Here is a 23,214-nt window from a genome sequence, read left to right as displayed (position 1 = left end):
CTGAGCCTCGGTGTCCAGGACTTTTTATCAGGGGTTATTTTGTAGCCATGGTTTCCCACGTGGCTGAGCTTAGTTACTCAGTTTCCAGACCCTTCAGAGGTCAAACTGACACTTTGCGGCACAAGAACCCCACCATATATCACATTGTCAGCGTCAGCCTTCTCACATTGCCTGAGGTCCAGGTAAAGAAAGACACTTTTATCTAGCAGAATATTCCAAAGATGTCAAGGTGTTCTCCCAGGAGTCAGTCAAGGGCCAGACCTTTCTTTGGAGTGTACGGGGTTTAAACACTTCAGACTTGCTGAGTCAGCACTTTATTGCAAAGAGGACAAAGCACATCCTTTTCCCTTAAGAATGCTTTTTCTACACTGGTCAAAATGTGCAATGTTTTCATGCTAGCTCCCACTCCCCCCACGCTTCCAAGGAGATGCTGTAATCTATGCTGTCTACCCTGTAGAAGCAAGTTCATGGCCTACATAGCAGAGCACCAATATCACAGTCAAGATCTTGAAAAGTATGTCTCTCTGAATAGAAGGCCTTAGCCTCTGGGAGGAGAGAGAAAGACTTACAGAAAAAAAGGTTCCAACCTGATACACAGTTAAGCATACACACATTCAACCCGTAACAAACAGGATTCCTCTCTGTTCTGACAATCTCTAATTGAAGAGCAGAACATTTATTTTAAAGCGTGACAGGTGAAAGCCTTGTTTAAAAATATAAATAAACATTAATTAACTGTAAACATGACAGCCGCAGACTTGTTTCCTGCTGGGACCATCTGAGAGGTGGGTGAGAAACAGCTGAGCCCTAGATGCAATTCACAGTGTCACAAAGCTCTCCTACAGGCTCAACATCACCTTTCAGCTACCTATGCGACTGTATTTAACTGGCCTCCTGCTGACCACAGAAGCACCGTCAGTCACTCATTCAGTACTCAGGCCTGTCCTGTGCTGGGAAGATTTCCACTGAGTCAAGATTACCTCTTGGGCTAGTTGTAGGTTAACTGTGACTCCACCCAAACTCTGACTCTTATGAAAATATTTCTTAAAGCATCAGGAAGCCAGTTTCTGGTGGCTAGAAGATTCCACCTGTTCTAGATGATACTGAGACATTTGCCTATTGGCAGGTAGAATATTATACACTCCCAGAACCAATGAGAATGCAAGACAGTGAGAGAAAGCAATGCCATGATACTTCTGGGGGTTGCTAAAACCAGATAATTCATTCAGTTTATAAGCAATATGGCATTATTCACAAATTGTTTCATCCATCCACCCATTCATTCATCCATCCTTCCATCCATCCATTCATCCATCCATCCATCCATCCGTCCGTCCGTCCATCCATCCATCTGTCCATCTATCCACCCATCCATCTGGGCAGTCATCCACTTGTCTACTCATTTACACCATGTGTGTAATCACTGTGCTAGATGCCAGAAGGTACCTTTTCTTTGAGGAGTCCATAGTTTCCTTGGTAGAAAGTATAGTCAGGTCTGCAAAGAAACCAATGTAGTAAAAGATGGTAAAAACTGAAACCAAGGCTCATGGGAGTTGTAAGAACACAAATGAGAGGTTGAGCCACTTTCCCTCAAGGTTATGGAAAAGCTAGAGACTGGAGATGCCATTTGAGCTAGACTTGAAAGATGAGTAAAAGTTTTTCTTGTACTAGTAGAGAGGTAGTCTTTTTTTATTGTAGTAAAGTAGAGAAATATTCTTTCTTCAGAGGTCTACAGGCCTGATTATGGACTTTTAGACCTTCTGCCTTGTGAAATTGAAGAGTTGGTGAATTTAGGGTCACCTCACAGAGCAAAAGAAAGAAAGCTTTTTATTAACTGATGGCATAGTTCTCACATCACACTGATCTTATGGTCTCTTTCCCATCTTCTTGAACTTCCATTTTCTGTCTCTCTTGTTCGTTAGAAGATCAGGAAACCTGCTCCAGATGTTGGAGCCAAAAACCCAGAAACCTACAAAATATTGGCATATTCATACACTGGAATACTATTCAGCAATAAAAACTTAAAGACAGGGCTTCCCTGGTGGGGCAGTGATTGAGAGTCTGCCTGCCGATGCAGGGGACGCCGGTTCGTGCCCCGGTCTGGGAAGATCCCACATGCCACGGAGCGGCTGGGCCTGTGAGCCATGGCTGCTGAGCCTGCGCATCCGGAGCCTGTGCTCCGCAACGGGAGAGGCCACAACAGTGAGAGGCCTGTGTACTGCAAAAAAAAAAAAAAAAAAGATAAAAAATTAAAGACAGTAACAATAAACTACAGATATACTCAGCAACATGGACCAATTTCAGGAACATGTTTAGTGAAATAAGCTAGACACTAAGAAGCACATATTCTGTGTTTCTATTTATGCAAAATTTAAGTAAACCAGAACAGTGGTTGCCTCTAGAAGGGGATTAAATAAAAGGGGCCAAGAGGGAACTTTCTAGGTTAGTGGAAATGTTCTATATTTTGAATGAAGAGTCAGTTACACCAAAACTCATTGACTCAAAACTCATTCAAGTTCTGTTCATATACTCATTTACATTTATATTTACTTAGAATTAAAGACAAATCAAAGCAAACTCACAGAGCTTTGAAATGCAGGTAGGAGGTAAAGGGGGCTGTCCCAAACTAAATTGACCAGCATGGAGGCCTGCAAGTCAAACCAAGGAAGATTATCTTTGCCAGAACAGAGAGAAAGGCTGAGAAGATTTATTAGAAATCAGTAAGCTCTGGCCAGAGAAAATGTATGTAAGCAGAGAAGCCCAGAGGAGCAGACAGGCTTGACAATCAATGAGTAGGAAGCGTTGAAGTGTTCCTCTTTGCAGAGTGAGCACCCCATAAGGGCCAGGAGGCACAAGGCTCAGGGGCAGTAGGGCATGGCTTGGGGGAGTGGGCGAAAGCTCTCAGGCTCTAGCAAGCTCCCAGGAAGCCAGATCAGCAGTTTCTTCTGAGCTGCTGGGTTGTAGCTACCTGGCCCCTGTGCTGCTGCAAAGGGTCTGGGCTTCAGAATTAGGAGAGGTATGGATTCCCATCCCCTTGGCTCTTGCTCTTTGAGTGCCTGTTGGTAAAGGGATTGCAGTGCTCTCTGAGCAGCTCATTGATTTCCGTTTACCACTCACAAAAACTAGGGCACCTTCTGCCAGGGGCCAGGGAGGGCATAGTTTGGTTTTATCTTTCTCTGGGGCCCAATGGAACAGAACTTTTAGCTGCTTAAATGATTTTCCTGGTCTTCTCTGTCCCTCTGGCATATGTTTTTAGTTAATCAGCTTCTTTTTTAAAAAAAGGCATGAAAGGAGAGGGGAAAAAGGAATGGCACGTCCCTTCCTGAAATCTTGTCTCCAAGGACCTCAAGATACTCTGTACACATAATTTATTTTATCTCCACTTTACTCCTCAGAAGTGTTAGAAGAACAAGTGTTATTGTTACTTATTTTCATTGACTCAGGCTAAGGTACTGAATCTAGAATTCTCCCCTTTTTGTATTTGAGGATATAGTAGGGAAAAAAAGAAAAAATCCCCAAGCCAAAAAAAACCCATGGAGGTCCTGGGTAAAAATAATAATAATCTGATTCCATATTTTTTTATTTAAAATTGTTCCCATGCTATCAGAATAAAGATTGAACAGTGCTTCTTTAACATACCAGAAACCATGTTTTGTAGGTGTTTTTTTTAAATGATAAAAAGAGAATGCATACAATGTGTAATTTTTATTTTTTTAATTAATTTTTATTGGAGTCTAGTTGATTTACAGTGTTGTGTTAGTTTCTGCTGTACAGCAAAGTGAATCAGTTATACATATATCCACTCTTTTTTTTAATTTTATTTTTAAATTTTTTAAAATAAATAAATAAATTTATTTATTTATTTATTTTTGTCTGCGTTGGGTCTTCGTTGCTGCACGCGGGCTTTCTCTAGTTGCAGCGAGCGGGGACTACTCTTAATTGCGGTGCATGGGCTTCTCATTGCGCTGACTTCTCTTGTTGCGGAGCACGGACTCTAGGCGCACGGGCTTCAGTAGTTGTGGCATGTGGGCTCAGTAGTTGTGGCACACGGGCCCTAGAGCACAGACTCAGTAGTTGTGGTGCACGGACTCTAGAACATAGGCTCAGTAGTTGCGGCACACGAGCTTAGTTGCTCCGCGGCATGTGGGATCTTCCTGGACCAGGGCTCAAACATGTGTCCCCTGCATTGGCAGGTGGATTCTTAATCACTGCACCGCCAGGGAAGTCCTCCACTCTTTTTTAGATTCTCTTCCCATATAGGTCATTACAGAGTATTGAGTAGAGTTCCCTGTGTTATATAGTAGGTTCTTATTAGTTATATATTTTATATATAGTAGTGTGTTATGTCAATGCTGTAGGTGTTTTTACAGATGTAAATACTCTACATTTAAGTGAATTGCTGAGGTTTCTTGGATAAACTTATGTTGGAAAACAAAGGGAATATTCCCTTCTCTCTGACTAGTATCTCCAATGAAATTTCTATGTATCACAGGGACTGGAAACCTGGGGTTCCCCATATGCTACAGGGAAGGCCAGTTAGATTTTTCAAAGAAGTCTGAGAAAATTCCCTCTTTTTCATTTTTTGCAGAATGGACTGAGGTTAGGAGGTGAGGTAGAGGGGAAAATAGGAGGGTGTTTGCCTGGATCAGTGTTTCCCTCAGCCTAGTTGAAGGTGCCTCTGCTCAGCACTGGTGGAAATGGGAGGAAGGCAAGAGACAGGGCCAGATGGACTAGTTTTGCTATAAAGCTATTCTCTGTGAGGGTGGGCTGCAAGTCAGAACAGGGTTCAGATGAAGACATGGGGAGACCTGTGCTTCATCTGCTAAATATCTATGTCCAAGGAGGACTCTAGTGAGAGAGCAAGGCAGGGATGATGATGGCCAATGGCACTGGGCATAGAGCTCAAAGTTCTAGTCCCAGAAAGTAGGGTTTGCCAAGACCAAAGCACAGTCCAGCCTAGGGTCCAAGACAATCAACAGTCCTCCAAGATAGGATTGCAAATCAGGAAACGGAGGCAAGCTTCCTTTTATTGAGTGGCTAGGCATGGTGGTGGGTCAGTGTTCATACCCCATTCCCTAGGTTTATCCAGACAATTTGGAAATCTGCCATGGGTCAAAAAGACTAGCCTAGATCCCACCTTCTGGTGAAGACAGGGTTCCCAATAAGCCCTCTACCCTAACTGACGTTGTCACACAAAGTGGGTAGGTTAATGCTTCTACCTTGAGAACTTTAGTACCTGCAACTGAGTGAGATAGGTGGCAGAGGCCTCACCCAGGCTGATAGGTTGCAGGCACTGTGTCCAAAGGTGGCGGCCAGACTGCTGCTTCTCTCCCTTCAATGTCTAAAGCTAGAGAAAAAGAGCAGTTTTAACTGCTGGGGAGCCTACCAAGGCCTCACTGCACAAGTACCCTCTTGGGGTGTTAAGCTCCCTCCTCACTGAGGGACAGCTGGCCAGAGAAAGCGAGTAGAAATCAGCTTAGGCAAGACCTCAGGTTAAACCTGGTCATTCACTCTTAATTTTGCTAATTGACAGACTTGTTACACTGCGCTTTATCATTGATAAATCCAATGTTTTATAATATTTTGTTCTGGAAAATCTTTGGAGCCAGACCAGTTAGAGTTTGAGGTAAAACACATGGGTTTTCAATGGGAGGCCATGTGCAAATCACTTAACTTCCTTTAACCTTAGTAAAAGTTGAGCCTCATATGTAAATGTGAATGATAGCCTCCTGTCAGGAATTTTATACTGATTAAACATGTATGTAAAACCTTAGCAGTGTGACTGGTACGTATCAAGCATTTAAATAAACAGCAGAGATTAAAATTATTACTTCCCAGGAGGGTGCTACCTACAAAACAAAGCCTCATACTAGACTGCATGATTTTGCGTTAATGTACATGTGCTCTTTCAATGTAATTGAAATATTTTGGAAGGCAGGCCATTATATTATAATACATAACACTGGAATGGAAGAAAACCTCCTCCAGCATTTTATAACAGGTAATAAAGGGTCCCACTGTGAGAAATCTCATAACCGGTTAGTTACTAATACCTTCTGCTTAGTGAAATGTGAAAAATTTCACCCCAAATTAGACGTTGGAGGGGGACAAAACTGATTTGTAAGTAAAGGCTGCTTTTCTAAGGCCACGTTGGAACTTTGGCCCACAACGATGCAATTTAAGTGAAAGTCTTTCACTTTAGGAAAGGGAAAGCCACATCACGTCTTCTTTCAGGTAGTTATAGGAATAAGTGCTGCACGTGCCCGCTGTGGTTAGCCTCAGCCATGACTGATGTTGCTGGTAACTCAGATGAAACACTTGCTAAGAAGAGAGCATGACTGTCAATAAAAGGACTGGGAAATGTGGTCTGGCAAACAGGGTTCTTGGATAATTGAACATGCCACCAATAGCATTTCCCTCATAGAAAGGTTTACTCTACTCAAGAGCTTGGGCTGAATGTTGTCTGCAAAATATTGTGCACAGGCTGGCATCTCCAGGGCTTTAGTGAGACTTGGTTGGTTTAATTGGAAGCATTGCTGTTTTGGGTTTCCATCACATTCCCCAGAATTAGCCTTCTTTGAGCTCCAGCCTCGCCTTCATTTTCTTGTGGCAATGAAATAAATAATGCAGAGGTCTTGCTGCCGGGAAGCAGGAACGAGACCCAGATGTCAGGAATGGAAAACACAGCAGCTTAAAGCTGGCGAAGCAGAGCAGTAAACAATCAGGAATAGGTGAGCTGCGGGAACGGGCGAATGGCTAGGGGAGGTGTGTTTGAGATGGGGGTGGGCAACCTCTTGAACAAGGTGCCCAAGTAGCTTACAGAGGAACCAGGGTGGGACCAAAGAATGGAGGGGAAAGACGGTGAAGGCATGTGAGTAGCGTGGTCATGTGGCCCTGAACGGTCTCTTTGCTGAGCAAGAAATGATGGAGCTCATGTTTGCGTGAATTAAATTAACCTTGCAGTTTAACTCAGACAGTAATTCACTGGGAAAGGCACTAGGGGAGATGCGTGAGAGCCTGATTTCAAAATCGTAATCCAATCCACACTGTACACCTCGCTGATGAAGAAAGTGAGACACAGGGGAATCAGTTTAGCTCAGGGTGAACAAGTTCAAAACTAACCACTCCAGCTCAGACAACAAAACTTAACTGAACGAAACCTTCAAATCTGCATCTCTTCCCATGTTCCTTGCCTTGGGGAAAAGCACATCATATTGTCTGTTCACTTAATCCGGAAATCTAGGTATTATTCCTAACCTCTTCCGCACTGAGCCCCTAAATCCATTTAGTCTCCAATTCCTATAGATTTTACTCCCTTACTCTCTCACCAAAAGTCCTTTCTCTCCATACTTACATTTGCTGACTTAAACTAGGCCCTTGTCATTTCTCTTGCCTGGTCTCAGTCCTTGTAATCCATTCTTAACACTCCTGTTCTGGTGATCTGATCATGCTGGTCCTCTTTGCTCCAATACTTTGATGGCTGCTTCACCACCTTTGGGAAAATGTCCAAACATCCTGGAATGGTTGTGCACGTGCATTAATGATGTGACCACTGTCCACTTCTGCCTACACCTAAGGTCCACTCTCCTTCACTCTGTAGTCTTTTTCTGAATTATTGAAATTCTTCATACCCATAGTCCTTTCTTCCTCATTTTCTGTTTGCTTGGACAGCCCTCACTCAGCAGGACTCATCTTAGGCATCGCCCCCTAGAGAACCAGAACCACCACATCATACACCTTCAGGGGTGCCATTCCTTAAAGTGCAGTGTGAATGATGCCCCATGAGTTGTGCAGCGTGTCCTTATCTGGGTTCCCAGAGAACCCTGTGTGTCTCTCTCCTCTCACTGCAATATGATCACCTATTCACTTGTGGGATCATCCCAACAAAACAGCTCCTGGAAGAGGCAACATAGACCTGCAAAGTGTTTTAAAACATGGAGTCTGGATGAGAGCAAACTCAGGTTCAATTACTTGCTCACATACTTAATAGTAGTGCAAACTTAAGCAAGCCTAGGCAAGTTACTTATTTATTTATTTTTGCTGTTAAGTTTTCTCAGCTGCAAAACGGGGGATAATTATAGCACCTACTTCATCATGAGATAATCTACATTAAGTGTTTAGCACAGTATCTGAAGCATCGTTAAGTCTTCAATAAATTAATTACTGTTGTTCTTGTCATTGTTATTGAGGGCAGTACTGCCTTATATTAAAATTTTAATTTCTCCTGCCACACCACAGGCACCCAGCGAATATTTGTTGACTCAATTGATGAATAAGCAAGATAGGGCCATTGATTAACCCATGGGTGTTGGAGTGCCATGACTGGGCACACTTCCTATTACAGAGTTTTACCGAAAGGAAGTAGACAAGTGTAAAGTCATCCATAGGAAAGAAAAAGCTTCCTCAACTGAAATAACTTGATAATTTGTCTGTAATTGCCCCCTGCAATTTAGAGGAACACATGTTTCTTATAACTAACAGGCATTTATTTTTATGGATGTCATTTGAGCAACAAGTAGAACAATGCCTCCTTTACTTTGAATTTTCAGAGGCCGCTAGAACTCCTAGGGCTCATTCCCACAGGTGGGGATGTCTATAATTTGTTGTTTACCTCAGCTTTCAGAATCTGTTAAGAGTCAGAAAACAATCAAATCTTTGTTTCCAGTTGAATTTGGCAGCTAAGGAGCACCTGTCACCGCATAGGCCTAGCTTCTGGCTTTATTGAGGAATCTGTTGCTAAGACACAGTCTTAATTTGTTTGCACACTTTTCATAAGAATGTGGGTTTTTATTCACAGAGAGAAACTGAGGCATGAGAGATACAGGTTGGTGGAAAATTCATGATGGTAGAGGATTAAACCTCGATGATTTGATTGGTCCCTTTAGAGGCTTTCAGTGCATGGTCCCGGGCCCAGGGGCATCAGCATCACCTGGGATTGTTAGAAATGCACATTCCTGGACCCCACCCAGACTTGCTTGCATCACAGAATTGCTGGGGAGTGGCCCACAGTCTGTGATTTAACAAGTCCTCCAGGTTATTCTGATGCTTGATAACATGTCAGATCCACTGCTCTAGACTCTAGACCCATACAAGTGGGTTTCAACCCTGGCTGCACATTTAGAATCACCTGGAAAGCTTTAAAAAATCCCATCAGGGCTTCCCTGGTGGCACAGTGGTTGAGAGTCCACCTGCCGATACAGGGGACGCGGGTTCGTGCCCCGGCCCGGGGAGATCCCACATGCCGCGGAGCGGCTGGGCCCGTGAGCCATGGCCGCTGAGCCTGCGCGTCCGGAGCCTGTGCTCCGCAACGGGAGAGGCCACAACAGTGAGAGGCCCGCGTACCGCAAAAAAAAAACCCAAAAACCAAAAGAACAATACCCCTGTGTATAACGGGAGGCAAAGATAAAAAATCCCATCAGCCTGGTGTCACTGCAGACCAATTAAATCAAAATCTCTGGAGATGGGCTCTAGGGATTGATATTTTAAAAATCTCCTCAGGAGATTCTAATGCACAGACAGGTTAGAGAAGCACTGGCCTAGGTATATTTTTGTTGCACATAACAGAAAACTGCTAAAGTAACCAAAGTGGGAATTTTGAAGGAAAAAATTCAAATAAGTTCTAACCAGAACTGGAAAGCACCAAAACCCCAGACACTTCTTCTGTCCATCTCGCATTTTTCTCCTTCTGTGGCCACATTTTCTGTTTTCTGCTTTCTCTGCACATTTAATTATCTCACCCTTTACAAAACAACTTCTTTTTCTCATTCACTGATTCTGCTCTGCATTTTCGTTATTTGTCTTGTCATTGGACCACCTCCCTCCTCCCAACTCTGTATGACCTTTTGGCTTGAACACGCACAGCTCTAGATTCTAGAGAGATTTATTTTCTCATAATATTTTTAACTTGCAACTATGAACTAAGGATTCCCCCCACCAAAAAAAATCTTTTTTTTTTTTTTTTTGAAGAGAAAAAAAATACTTTTCTGCTAACAGGAATTTTGCAATGTAATTAATAAATCTCCCCACCCATCCAATAAAATAGTAGCTTTCTATTATTGACAAGAGAGAGGGGGAGGAAAAGAGAGGTACATTTATGGAGAACAGTTTCAATTCCTTTAGTTCTTAAAACTTTCATCTCACAGATGTTTGTCTGACAACCACCTTGATTCCAGAAATTAGTCTTGACTTTGCTGAATTCTTCCCTGCTTACATAGCCCAAGCAACACACCTATCAGTTCTAACCTGCTATTCAAGAGTTTTCATCTTCTCCCATTATGACCGGGCCGACCATCTACCTATTTACCCTTTTTAATTTTTCTTACACATATGTGTTTATTTATGGCTCCATGCATGCACCTTGCGTATACCGGGACATTCCTGCTGTCAATGGCTTCCTGTTCAATCAGTGAACTATAGGACTTCATCAGATACCAGAAAGTAGCCTCAGCCATCACCTCATCTAACTTCTCAACCAACAACATCGTTGATAGCAATTTATTTGGCTTTTGCTGAAGTATTTCCAGAGAACGGAAACTTTTAAAAGTGCGACACAGCATTGCAAGACAGCTATAATAATCAAAAGTTATTTTGATAACTTTCAAAATAAATATTTTGAATATTCAATATTCGAAATAAATATTCAACAACTGAATTTAATATGGAGCTGGAATCTATGTCCGTGATACATATCCTCCTTCCTTTTGCCTTCCTCTGCTCTTTGAAATGATAGCAAATATATTTATTCATGTTTCAAACGGGAAAATTTATAAATTTGGAGGGCTGCTATCAAGACCCCACTGAGCCGCCTTTTTTTCTAGGATAAGCATCTCCAGTATCTTTAGGCAATCTGTGTTTATAAACATTCCCATTTCCTTGGCCTTCTGATTCCTCTCTACTGAGGTACGCTAGCTTGTTTTAAATGGCCACACTCAGAATTAAAAAACACTATATGAGATATAAATTGACCAGTATGAGGTACATTGGACTGATTGTTCTCCTTATGTATGACCACTTTACTTCTCCAGAAGCAATTTATGATTAATCTTGACATCCATGGCTACTGAGTCATTCTGAGCAAACTGTCATCTAAAACCTCCAAATCTCGCATTCAAAACCTACTTCTTAGCTAAATGTCACTTTTACTTTTGCCACTGTTAGAATCTAATTGTAGGAGCTGCATATTCCAATTTAAGTTTTTCTATTTCCAGAATTCTGCTCTTTTTGGCCCTTATAATTTCTGCTCTTACTTGTTTACTCTGCTATCAGTTATAGTCAATTCTGTATCGTTAGCAAATTTGACAAACACCTTCAGTTACCCACCCTGTGTGCTTAACTAACTACACAAAGACTACATTTCTACAGACTAAGGAACAAATGTGAGGAAATACCAGGACTTCTATCTCTTTGAAACACACAAATGTGTATGTATCATGTATTAATTTTAAGTACACAGATCACACACCTCTACAACTTGATAAATTCTCACGAAAAGAACACACCATGTAACCATCAACCAAATCGAGAGACAGAACACCACAGGCAACCCAGACATCAGAACATAATGTAATGTCCCCCTTCCCCCAAACATAGACATTATCCTAATTTCTATCACTGCATTAGTTTTGCCTGTTTTTGAATGTCATATCAAGGAAATCATATGGATGTACTCTTTTGTATCTAGCTTGTTCTTTCATTCTTAATGCTGGACAGTATTCTGTTGAATGATTATACTACAATTTATTAATCAATTCTACTGTTTACAGATTTAGGCTACTAAAAATAGTGTTGCTGTGTATATTCTTGATATCTTCTGGTGCCCAGTATATGCGTTTCTATTGGGCAGGTTCTAGAATATGTGTATATTCAGCTTTAGAAGACACTCCAAAATTGTTTTCCACAGTAGTGGTATAGATATAGTCCCACAAGCTGGGTTCAAGAGTTTCACTTGCTCCATATCCCAGCCAACGTTTGGTATTGTCTTTTCATGATGTTAAACGCAGGGGCATCTCACTGTGGTGTTTAAATTATATTTCCTTGATATTGATGAGGTTGAGTACATTTTCATTTGCTTAATAGCCATTTGGAACTTCTCTTTTGTGAAATATCGATTCAAGTTTTTTGCCCATTTAAAAATCGAGTTGCTTTTTTTCTTATTGATGTATGTATACATTCTCTCTATGAATCATCTGTTGGATATATGTACTGCACATATGTTATTTCACTCTGGTTTGCCTTTTCACATTCTTCCTGGTGTCTTTGGATCAAAAGAAATTCTTAAATGAAATATATCTAGTTTTTAAATATTTTCATTTATTTTTAGTTCTTTTTTTAAAGAGTTTTTTTAAAAATTAATTAATTAATTAATTTTTTTTTGGCTGCGTTGGGCCTTTGTTGCTGCGCACAGGCTTTCTCTAGTTGTGGCAAGTGGGAGCTACTCTTTGTTGCAGTGCACGGGCTTCTTACTGTGGTGGCTTCTCTTGTTGTGGAGCACGGGCTCTAGGCACGCAGACTTCAGTAGTTGCGGCACGTGGGCTCAGTAGTTGTGGTACATGGGCTTAGTTGCTTCGCGACATGAGGGATCTTCCCAGACCAGGGATCAAACCCATTTCCCACGCATTGGCAGGCGGATTCTTAACCACTGTGCCACCAGGGAAGTCCCAAGATTGTGTATTATTTTTTAATCCTTTATGGCTGTTGAATTTTATCAAACGTTTTTATGCATCTATTATGATTATCATATTAGTTCTTTCTTTAGTATGTAAATGGAGTGAATCACATTGAATTATTTTTGATGTTGAAACAACCCAACTTTGCATTCTGGATTTTAACTAAATATTATGATGCATACTTGTTTCATTTTTACGAAACAATTTTAGAAAAGTTCCAAAAATAGCACAGAGTACCCATGTATACTTCATCCAGTTTCCCCTAATGCTAATGTTTTGCACAATTATGGTACAATTATCAAAGCTGAAAAATAATATTAGAGCAATAGTATAAATGATACTATAGACTTCATATGGATTTTACTAGCTTTTCCACCAGTGTTTTTTTATTTGTTTCAGAATCTAATCCGTGATCCCCATTGTATATAGATTTCATGTTTTCTTAGTTTCTCCTCTATGAGAGTCCCTCAGACATTCTTTGTCTTTCATGACCATGATGATTTTAAAAATATTGGTCGTATTTTTACTTTTCTTCAATATGAATTTTGTCAGTGTGTCTGTTACTGGTGATGTTTACCTTGATCACTTGGTTAAGGGTGATGTCTGCTGGGTTTCTCCATTGTAAAGTTACTATTTTTCCTTTTGCAGTTAACATCTTGGTTAACATCTTGGAGATATTCTGACACTATGCAAATAATCCTTTTTCTCCACAAATCTTTCTCACTAATTTTGGCATTCATCAGTGGATCTTGCCAGCAACAATTATTACAGAGGCGTTCTAATGGTGATTTTCTATTTACTTCATTTCTCCTGTTTTTATTCATTGGAGTCTGTCTGTAAGGAAGAACTATTAAAGCCTATTTCTTATTTCCTCTTCCAGTTTTGGCCCTGTGTCCTCCCCTGTCACAAGTAAACTTGTCAGAAGAGCTACATGTGACTCATATTTCCTTTTGTTCTGTTCAACCCTAAGCACCTTCCAATCTACCTTCCTTCCTGATAATTCTACCAACAGAACTCTTGCTGAAGTTGCCATTTTAAACATGTAAGAAACCAATAGATTTAGTTTCTCCTTTGTTTGGCCATTGTAGGTCTTCTGTGATTTCCATGGTCACTCCCAAAAGAGGAATGTGTTCCTTTACGGTTGTAGCATCAAAGAGACTTTGTGGCAGGCAGAGTCTGCTGTGGGCACATCCAATCTCTTGGAAGATGTCAGCTACAGGGTAAGTCATTATGGTGGATGACACCAGATATTTTGTGTCCATATGCTTGCCTTTGAGACATGCCTCAACCATTATTTTCCTAACTAGGCATTTTGATTATTTTAACTATAGGATTATAGTACAAGCAGGTTGAAGGCATGTGTAACCTCTCCACATTTTTGATGAATAATGGCTTCTTGCCTGGTTACTCTGAATTTGTTTTTTCTATATGATATGATACAGTGCATAGGACGTGAGAATTGGAGACAGGAAACCTCATCTTAATACCTAACTTTATAATTATTAACTGTGTGACTGTGAGCCATTAACACTCCCTCTCTGAACCCCCATTCTTCACTTGTAAAACAAGGATAGTGAAAATACCGTCCCTGTTAGGTATTATATTTATGGAAGGAACAAAATGATGCTGAATTGGAAAGGATCTTAAATAAATATAAAGTGATGAAAAAAATTTAAGGCATTAGACGATCCACATTCCTCTGCTTGAGCATACTATAAAAAGTAGAACAGTGACCCGCTGAACCTAATTCTATTTTTTCTGGGTTCCAGTAGTTGGAGCTCAACTATCCCCACACTGAACCCAAGAAGAGACTAAGGAGAGGTAAGGAAGGAAGGACTTCTTCCTGTCAGGATAAAGTAAACAGGCTGTTGCTTGCTGAATATTAGGAAGAGGTAGAAGAGGTCAAGTTATCCAACCACAAAATAAAAACTGGCCCTTGTTTCAAATTTATATAGGAAAAAGAGAAAAATTATTGTCTTGGGAAAACCTAGTTCTCCTCCTGTGTCTTTCTCTTACTTTTAGACAGAATACTTCATTTATGACACTTCTGGGGACCAAATATTTGGATTTTTCCCTCCACCAAGCAATTCTGTGACACCAGCTGGATATCTTACAATTTAACTCAGTTCTGACACTATCTACCTGGAGATAACACCAGATGCCTCAGATTAAGGGCTCAGTTCCAGGAGACATGCCCCCATTTCAGATGCCAACTGCAAGTAGTAGGTCCTCAGGTTACCCACAACTTCTGTCTGACTTGGCTACAAATCAGAGGTTCCCATGATCTCCTCCCCGTTGGGTTCGATTATTTGCTAGAACAGCTCACTGTACTCAAGGGAACACTTACTTACATTTACCAATTTATTAAACGATGTGATAAAGGATACAGATGGGAACAGCCAGATAAAGAGATATGTAGATATGGAAGGGTCCAGAGCTTCTGTACCTGTGGACTTGGGAGTAGGGTGCATTACTTCTCAGTGTATGGATGTGTTCACCAACCTGCAAGCTCCATGAGCCCCATACTATTTGGATCTTATGGAAGCTTCCTCACATGGGCATGATCATTTATCAACTCCATTTCCATCCCCTCTCTCTTTCCTAGAGAAGTGATGATCTGCCCTGATCCCGGAACCATTCAGGAGCCCACCCAGAGTCACCTTATTAGGACAAAAGATGCTCCTACCACTCTTATCACATAGGAATTTGCAAATGTTTTAGGAATCTCATGTCAGAACTGGGGGTGAAGAACCAATATATATTTCTTACTACAAATCACGATATCAGTTATGATGGTACCAGCCTCTTCTAAATCCCTTATTATTCTGGATATATGAATTTACTGTGTGTGAAATACCTTCATTTACAGGGTTAGTGAGTATTAAAAGAGGTAAAAACCCACCAAGCTACTATTTCACCTGGAATTACTTCCCGTGTCCTGAATTTTTTTTCACCCTCTTCATTCATGTCTATTAGAAGCATGACTGCTACTGATCAGTAGAGTTCCCCCAAGGCCATAAAGTTGAACCAACAGCTTATCCTCAATGCCCTATTTACACTAAGGCTCAGCTAGAGCACTGGCGATAAAGCTCAAGAAGCTTAACTGCTTTATCTTAGGAAACTAGTTTAGTAAATTAAAACTTTCATCTGGGCAGGTCATGCTGACCTGTATAAAATGATCTCTTATGAGTGGTACATCTCAAACTAAAAGAATCTATACTATCCAATCTTAAATATAGAGTCACCATGAGTTTTAGCTCTCTTTTTCCAAAAGAAAGTTAACAATATTCATAGATAATAATAAAGCTTACCCCAAAGACTTGTGATGATTGAATGAATTAATGCACGCAAAATACATAGTAAGCATTCAGTGAAAAGATATCTATTATAATCTTAATATTTGGGAAACTGAAATTAAGTTTAAGTTACAGAGCAAGTGTCAGGGGAAGAGTTGAATGTCCCAAGCCTTCTTGCCCCACCCAAACCGGGGCGACCCCAGGAAACACTGAAGCAGATCTCCAGTGGATCAGTTCATATGTAGAGTTCATCAATTTCCTATTCATTTACAAAACAAAACGTAACAAACAAACAGCCTCCAGCTATCATCATCTTCATTGCTCACTCTGATATAGATCTATTTGTGTGAAATCAAAAGGGAAATGCAATGAGGACTTTACAGTAAATGAGATAGTTTGGAGCCCATTATTTAATGAGTGGATAAATTGCCGCTATGGAGGTGTAAGAGGGTACTGCCACTGCACTTCGTAAATCTCACAGCCTCCAGGCTCCAGTGAAGGGATCATAGCTCATAGAGCTCTCCAAGATGCATGCCGTTAATTTGAGTGTGTGGTTATTTGGAGAGGGGCCGTACTAGCTAAGAAAACAAGGTTCACCTAAGTAAGAAAGCAAAGATCATTTAAATGATGTCAGATTAAGTTTTCGCACCAAGGTAAAACATTGATAAATTATAATTACCTTCATGTATTCTTGATCGTATTTTATATATATATATATAGCAACTAAAAAAACATATCTATACTTATATATATATATTCTATTTATGTCTGTTTAAGCAGTCCTCTAAAGGCCTGGACTAGCAGATTCCATTTATTTCAGTGAATAGTTATGAAGTACCCTCTACAAGCAGCATAGATTCATGTGCAGAAATTTTCCTGTGAACAAGACACAAACTTCTAGGCTGCAGAGGAGATAGAAAATAAACAACAAATTACATACACAATAATTTAACTGTAATTGTGATGAGTACTCTGAAGGAGAAAAATGGGGAGAGGGATTGCAGGGAGAGAGGGACAAGAGTGGATAGATAAAATCAATTAGGAGGCAATTGGAGAAACTCTGAGGATAACATTAGCATTTCATTTCCCTTAAAATTATGATGCTTTAGGTCTGGAGACTATGTAAGAACTTAGAGATCATAGTAGGTTATGTTAATAATTACATTAATATATATTTATATCATATATCATATAATAATTATATTAATCCTTATATTAATATAGTTAATGGTTATGTTAAACATGACAATAAGAACCAGAGATACAATATATTAAAAGATTTGCTCTGTGTTCTAGAAATGAACAAAACTGCATTTACGTAAGAATAATTCCTTAATTTATGTTCTCATCAATTTGTTCTGCTTCTCCATCTTGTCCCTATAATTTGTCCAAAGACCCGATGCTATACTGTTTCTTATCTAATGTATATAGTTTTATATTATGTTCTAGTTTTTGGAGATTCTGTCAACACTGAAGTGAGAAAACCCTTCTTGTTCATGTCACAAAAGTTCTGAGCTAAGTGTAGTATTTCAGCTGTCCCAAAGACTTGGTATACTTTCAACTCTGAGACATCATCTTTGGGGGATGGAAGGGTCCAGTGACTAGAAGTCCCCTCTCTGTCAGTTGGAGAGTGGCAAGGGTCTACTGATGCTTTCTAAATGGAAATTAAGTGATCTCACATAAAGATTTTCTACCCTAGGAAAAGATGGTACATATGAATCCAGAGAGTATGAATTTTTAGAAGTTTTATAATTGGTCCAGCTTCAGATTTATGGATCAGAGAATGAGACTGAAATGTTCATTTTGGCAGTTCCAGTCTCTCAGGAAACAAGTGAACGTTATATGTGCTCCTGCTTAAGAATCATCAATGGCCCGTATGTCTGAGATAAGGAAAGTTCAGCTAGAAAACAGTGAGGCTGGATGGAGCTACTCCGTAAATTTCAGTTCCCTATGAAGTCTGTGGCTTTCCATGAGACTCAACTCAGCAATGTATGTTGCAACCTTGGTCCACCGTGATGCAGGAAGATGGGGTTGAAAGATCATACTCTTTGGAGTTGGCCATATTGTCATTTGGATCCCATTCCAGTCACTTTGTAGTTGGACTTGAACTATTTCTTTCTAACTTTTCTAAGGCTCAGTTTCCTCATCTTTAAAAGTATTAAAAAAATTGGTGTTCATTACTCAGGATAGATAGAAGATTTATAGTTGCACATATTAAGTGTTTAATGTATTGAGATGCTTAATACATACTGAGAAGTTTTTTATGATGCATAGCCACAATCACCGGCAACTCATCATAATTTGATTTTTTTTTAATTGTAGACTCTTCCCAAAATCCTTGATAAGCTAGCACCAGCATTCACCTTAAGCAGCTGCAGCTTCCTCGTGGAGAAATCCCGAGCCTCCACAGCACGGGTAGTGGTGTGGAGAGAGATGGGAGTGTCCAGAAGCTACACCATGGAGAGCAGCTACTGTGGCTGCAACCAGGGCCCCTATCAGGTATGTAAGGCTGCGAAACATCCATGCTTTCTGTCTGGCAGCAGTACACTGTAATGCAGAGCTATCACACACCTCTTGTTCCTGCTCTCTAGCCTGAAAGAGGAAGAAGTCTCCAGGTAGAGTCTGGCCCAGCTCCCTGATCTTGCTGAAGAGCTAGTTCAATGATTGTCTTCCCTGGCAGCACAGTCTGCGTTGATCCTGGAAGCAGGTTGTGCCTGCCTGCTGATTTGGTTTCTCAATCATCTGCCCTTGCCAGCAAGTGGCAGGGGAGCCTCCCTCAGACAGGCACACCCCGGCTTTTATGGAACCTCTGCCTGGCCCTGTTTTATGCATGAGAACATTTTCTTTCCTTTTGCAACAACTGGGACCAGTCCCCTATGCATCATAAAAAAGACATAGGTCAGCGTGTAGATACTGTCAAGACATACGTGGATTGTGTTTCTCTGTCTTCTGTGCTTATCTAAATTAGCAGCTCTCTGTTATCCTACTATCACCAGAGCAAACAGAAGCATGTGCATGAGTGGGTCTCCCCAAGATGAGTGGGGCTAGGACTCAGGTTCTAACATCGAGGGAAATGGCTCATATAAGTCATTTTCTACAGCTATATTAGCTCTTACAGTGGGCTGTTCTAGCTGCTTGTCCCACTCCCTCACTAGAGGAGCATAAATAAGGGACATTGTGACAGTGCCAGGGTAATAGATGCTTTTAAATTCATTAGGCAAGCTGACAGACTACTCCTTGGTGAGTTCTATTCAACCTCAAGAACACCTGGACCTCACCAGCCTTAAAGCTCATTGTGTTGGCTTTGATACTTTCCTGGAACTGCTAGGAAGTGCTTGGCATCTCCATAATCTGGTGCTTGCGGAAATCTGTTAACTATCAAAGGCAGTCCAGGGAGTGACAGGTGATGAACATTATCTAACTTCCCACCTGGTCAAAGAGATTTTTCAACACAGGGTTACTGAACTACCCATTTTGACCTATTAATTCTATTAAATAGCCAGTTAGTGTTGTCTACACAGTGGCTTGAAAGAATTATTATTACTGAATTAATAAACTGTTAGACTGAATTAATCCAAATTTATCCACATTAATCCAATGCAGAATAAGAAGAGTGAGCTTGTTGGAGAGACATGGGATTGGGCATCCAAAGACCTCACTCTTCCACTTACCAGCCGTGCTGCAAAGTGCTTACCTCTGTTGAACCTATACATTTCATATATCAAACGCAGATATTAATAAAGATTCGTCTCCTTCCTACTAGACAAAATTTTTGTAAAGGCCAAAAGAAAATACATATACAAATATAATTGGAGGTTATATCATCAGGAATCTGTTCATTCTCTTGACATTCAAAACCCATACGACTGGAAAAAAAATAAGCCTGGAATATTGTGACTCTAAGACCTTATGGGTATAGACTTGTGCCTCTCTAGCTGTGTGCTTCTTGAAGACAACTCCATGCATCCCTCACAGATTTATTGGATTTGTGACTTTCATTGACTTTGTTTCTCCAAGCACCAATTCAGGCTAACAGCTTCTAGTCACATAAGTATCAATGCCATTCACAGTAAATCAACCAGACACTCAAAGGCCCTTGAAGCTGTCGTTTGAAAACTAAATGACTCATAGGTTCAGGCCCTCACCAACTCTTCGTCTTCCATGCAGCATACATACTGGCTGTCGGAAATGACAGTGAAAGAGGCTTGTCCAGTGGGACAGCTTTCAGATATGGGCTCAGCGTTTGCCCTGGGAAATTTTCCACATGGCCTTTGCATGTGGTCTCTATAAGGAAGAATGGAGAAGGAACTGACTAGAGAAAAGCCCTAACAGTGCCAGATCTGGCTTTGCTTTAAAAGTCCTATTCTCTATATGAAACACCTCTCTGAACCGGATAGGTTTTCCCCTTCCCTTTGTTTTTCTGTCGTTACAAACATTGTCGAGTAACTGAGCAGAATTGCAGACAATGACCAAGAGGATGGTGAGTAATTTTATATTGAGGGGGTGGAGGGGCACCCTGGGGAAATGAAACCAGCCCACAGTTGAGTGTTTTGATGATTTTTGTTTGAGGTATATAATGAAGACTACAAGCTATAAAGCAGTATAGAAATTTCCATCCTGAACATACTGCAAATGATTTTTGTACATTGAGAAGCTGAGTCCCAGTTGGGTCCTGAGGTTATTATTCTAAGGCCATCTTTCCATTTTTTGTTTAGCATTACCATTTACACAAAAGATGGAAAATACTAAAATATACCCACGAGGGGCATTCCTTCCTGCCTTCATAAGAATATAAACATTTTTGCAGTTTCTCTGGTTAATGCGGCTTTAACGTAGTTCCGATCATTTCTCCCAGCACACTAAGTACCTGATCTGTTAGTACTGAAATGAAATATTTCTTACAGTGACATTTATGTTGGAACTGCATTAAAGAATATAAGCTATCACCTTCAAATAATTATTATTAATATGATATTTTCCCTTCTGTTTTCCAGTCTATAGTCGGCTAATTAAAAAAAAAAAAAACTTCTCTGGTTTTTGTTGTTTGGGGGATATAGTCTCTACTGCTAGGTTATATGCTTTGATCCATAATTTGTATTTAATGTGGATGTCCCATCCGCTGAGAGATTTACTTTCCGTATTAGGGACTGGCCCAAAGCTGTGGAGGCTGTTAAAGGGAAAAGCCAAAATGGAATGATGTATCCTTTGGGGGCTCATTTTTTAGAGTCATTTTTCAGACACTATGTGGACAGCTGTGTGCTTCACACAGAGTTGAGTGTTTGCGAACTGGAGTTGCATGCATGGTGTGTTTGCACATGCGAAAACATGTGACTGGGTCCCGTGGGCTGCTTGTGGCTTAGGAGGATAATGTAAAAGCTCCCACCCAAGCAGGCTGTTAACATGCTCCTTGACAGGGCTGCTGACTCATGGGACGGCAAAGAGGGTCTTAGAGGAAGGACAGAAGATGGGTGACTCAACTGGGTGTTAATATTCCCTACCTGCAACTGATTGCCTTGTATTGTGGACCCTCAAGCAATCCATCCTCTTTACAACCAACAGAAGGATCTTTCAGTAACCCAAACCTATTCAGGTCAAGTACTTGCCCATAACCCTCATTATGTCTAGAGAAAATCAACTCCTCATCTTGACGTGTAAGGCCTTTGACAACCTCCTCATTCATTTTTCTATACTCAATGCCTTCTTTAGTATAGAATAGTTGTTACATATCTGTGTTGACTGACCAATGACTGAATGGATAAGTGAGCAAATGAATGGTGATTTCCGGGTAGGGTCAGATGATTTTCCTCTGTCCATGGATAACTAGAAAAAGGAGAAGAAATCACCATGGTCCAAATATGACTAGACGCCATTCTAAAATGGAGATTTTTAAGAGTTGCTGTCATTGGTGGAAATGGAAAATACATGGGTGAGAGAGGGAAATGAGTAAGAATGCAACTCTGAGACCTCTTAGGCCAGTCACTATATACATGATTTGAGAGCATCTGATGGATTCTTTCCCCGAGTAAGGTGATTCCAGTCCAGGTGTGGAATTTCACATGGCCACATTCTAATAACAGGTGATGATTAGAAAGGAAGACATCCACTGTGCATGTGAGAGATGCTGGGATGTACCTCCTAGATCCCCCTGAAGAGGTGCTCATTTCCCCAGTGGCTCACAGCTGTGTCCATCACCAGAAATTACTTGTAGCTGGCAGAAACCCTCTTGACCAAAGCCATGGCTCCTGTGTGTGAGCCTGCATCCAATGGCTGGTCTATGTGGGGTTACAATGGCCTGGCCTCCTAGCCTTAGTTGGGAAAACTCCAAAGGGGGTGCCGTTCCAGCTCCAGAACTCCCTGTAGGATTGGTGGGGACCTCTGTTGCAATTGCACTGAGGTTCAACCTCCTCCTCTGCCCAATTCTGCTTTTCTCACCACTCATAGGTGTTGTTATGGTGAGAGCTCCCCAAAAACCCTTCCGCAAAACAAATTATAACAGTATTTCACAAAGGCTTAACTTAGAAAGCATAAATGTTGGAACTAAGCACTTGAGCTATTGAAGATGGTTTGATAGGGACAAATTCATAGAAGAAATTAAATCATCTCAACTTGGCTTTCAAGCCTCTCGGTGCCCTCTCATTCACATTCTGCTCCCCTTAGCTGTTTTGGGAACACGGCCCACACAGAATGAGAGACTGCAGCTAGGTACAGGGCCTCTTGCAATGGTGCTCTACTGCTGTTGTGGTCCAGAAGAGAGATTGAGTGTATTAGTTTCCCACAGCTACCATACAAATTACCACAAATTAGGTGGCTTAAAATTACTCTGTAACAGTTCTGGAGGCTAGAAGTCCAACATTAAAGTGTTGGTAGCACCACATACTCTCTAAAGGCTCTAGGGGAGAATCTGGTCCAGGGCTTTCTCTTAGCTTCTGATGTGTCCTGGCTTGTAGATCAATCACTCCAGTCTCTTCCCTTTGTCATCACATGGCCATTTCCACTTGTCTGCCTCTGTCTCTGTGTCTTCTCTCCTCTTCTTATAAGGACACCAGTCATATTGCATTTGGGACCCACCCTATTCCAGTATGACCTCATCTTAACTAATTACATCTTCAACAACCCTACTTCCGAATAAGGTCAAATTATGAAGTTCTTGGAAGGACACTAATTTTGGGGAGACCTATTCAACCTAGTACACTGGTCCAGACAAGAAAGTACAGAATATTTAGATCCAAGAACCAAAAAGAGGTTTTTATTTC

The 23,214-nt window shown here is 40.9% G+C and overlaps 1 protein-coding gene across 1 annotated transcript in view; it reads left to right on the top strand.

Moving 5' to 3' along the window:
• Positions 1-23,214, top strand: part of AGBL1 (AGBL carboxypeptidase 1) — a 700,107-nt gene that overhangs the window by 382,607 nt on the left and 294,286 nt on the right. Inside the window, exons 20-21 of the mRNA XM_070045034.1 lie at positions 13,754-13,885; positions 18,284-18,460. Of these exons, the coding sequence (XP_069901135.1) occupies positions 13,754-13,885; positions 18,284-18,460 (309 nt within the window). The remainder of the gene's footprint in view (positions 1-13,753; positions 13,886-18,283; positions 18,461-23,214) is intronic.

Source organism: Globicephala melas, chromosome 2, assembly GCF_963455315.2.
Source record: "Globicephala melas chromosome 2, mGloMel1.2, whole genome shotgun sequence".
NCBI classification, from domain to species: Eukaryota; Metazoa; Chordata; class Mammalia; order Artiodactyla; family Delphinidae; genus Globicephala; species Globicephala melas.
Note: the sequence above shows the minus strand (reverse complement) of the source record. Positions and strands in the feature narration are given on the sequence as shown.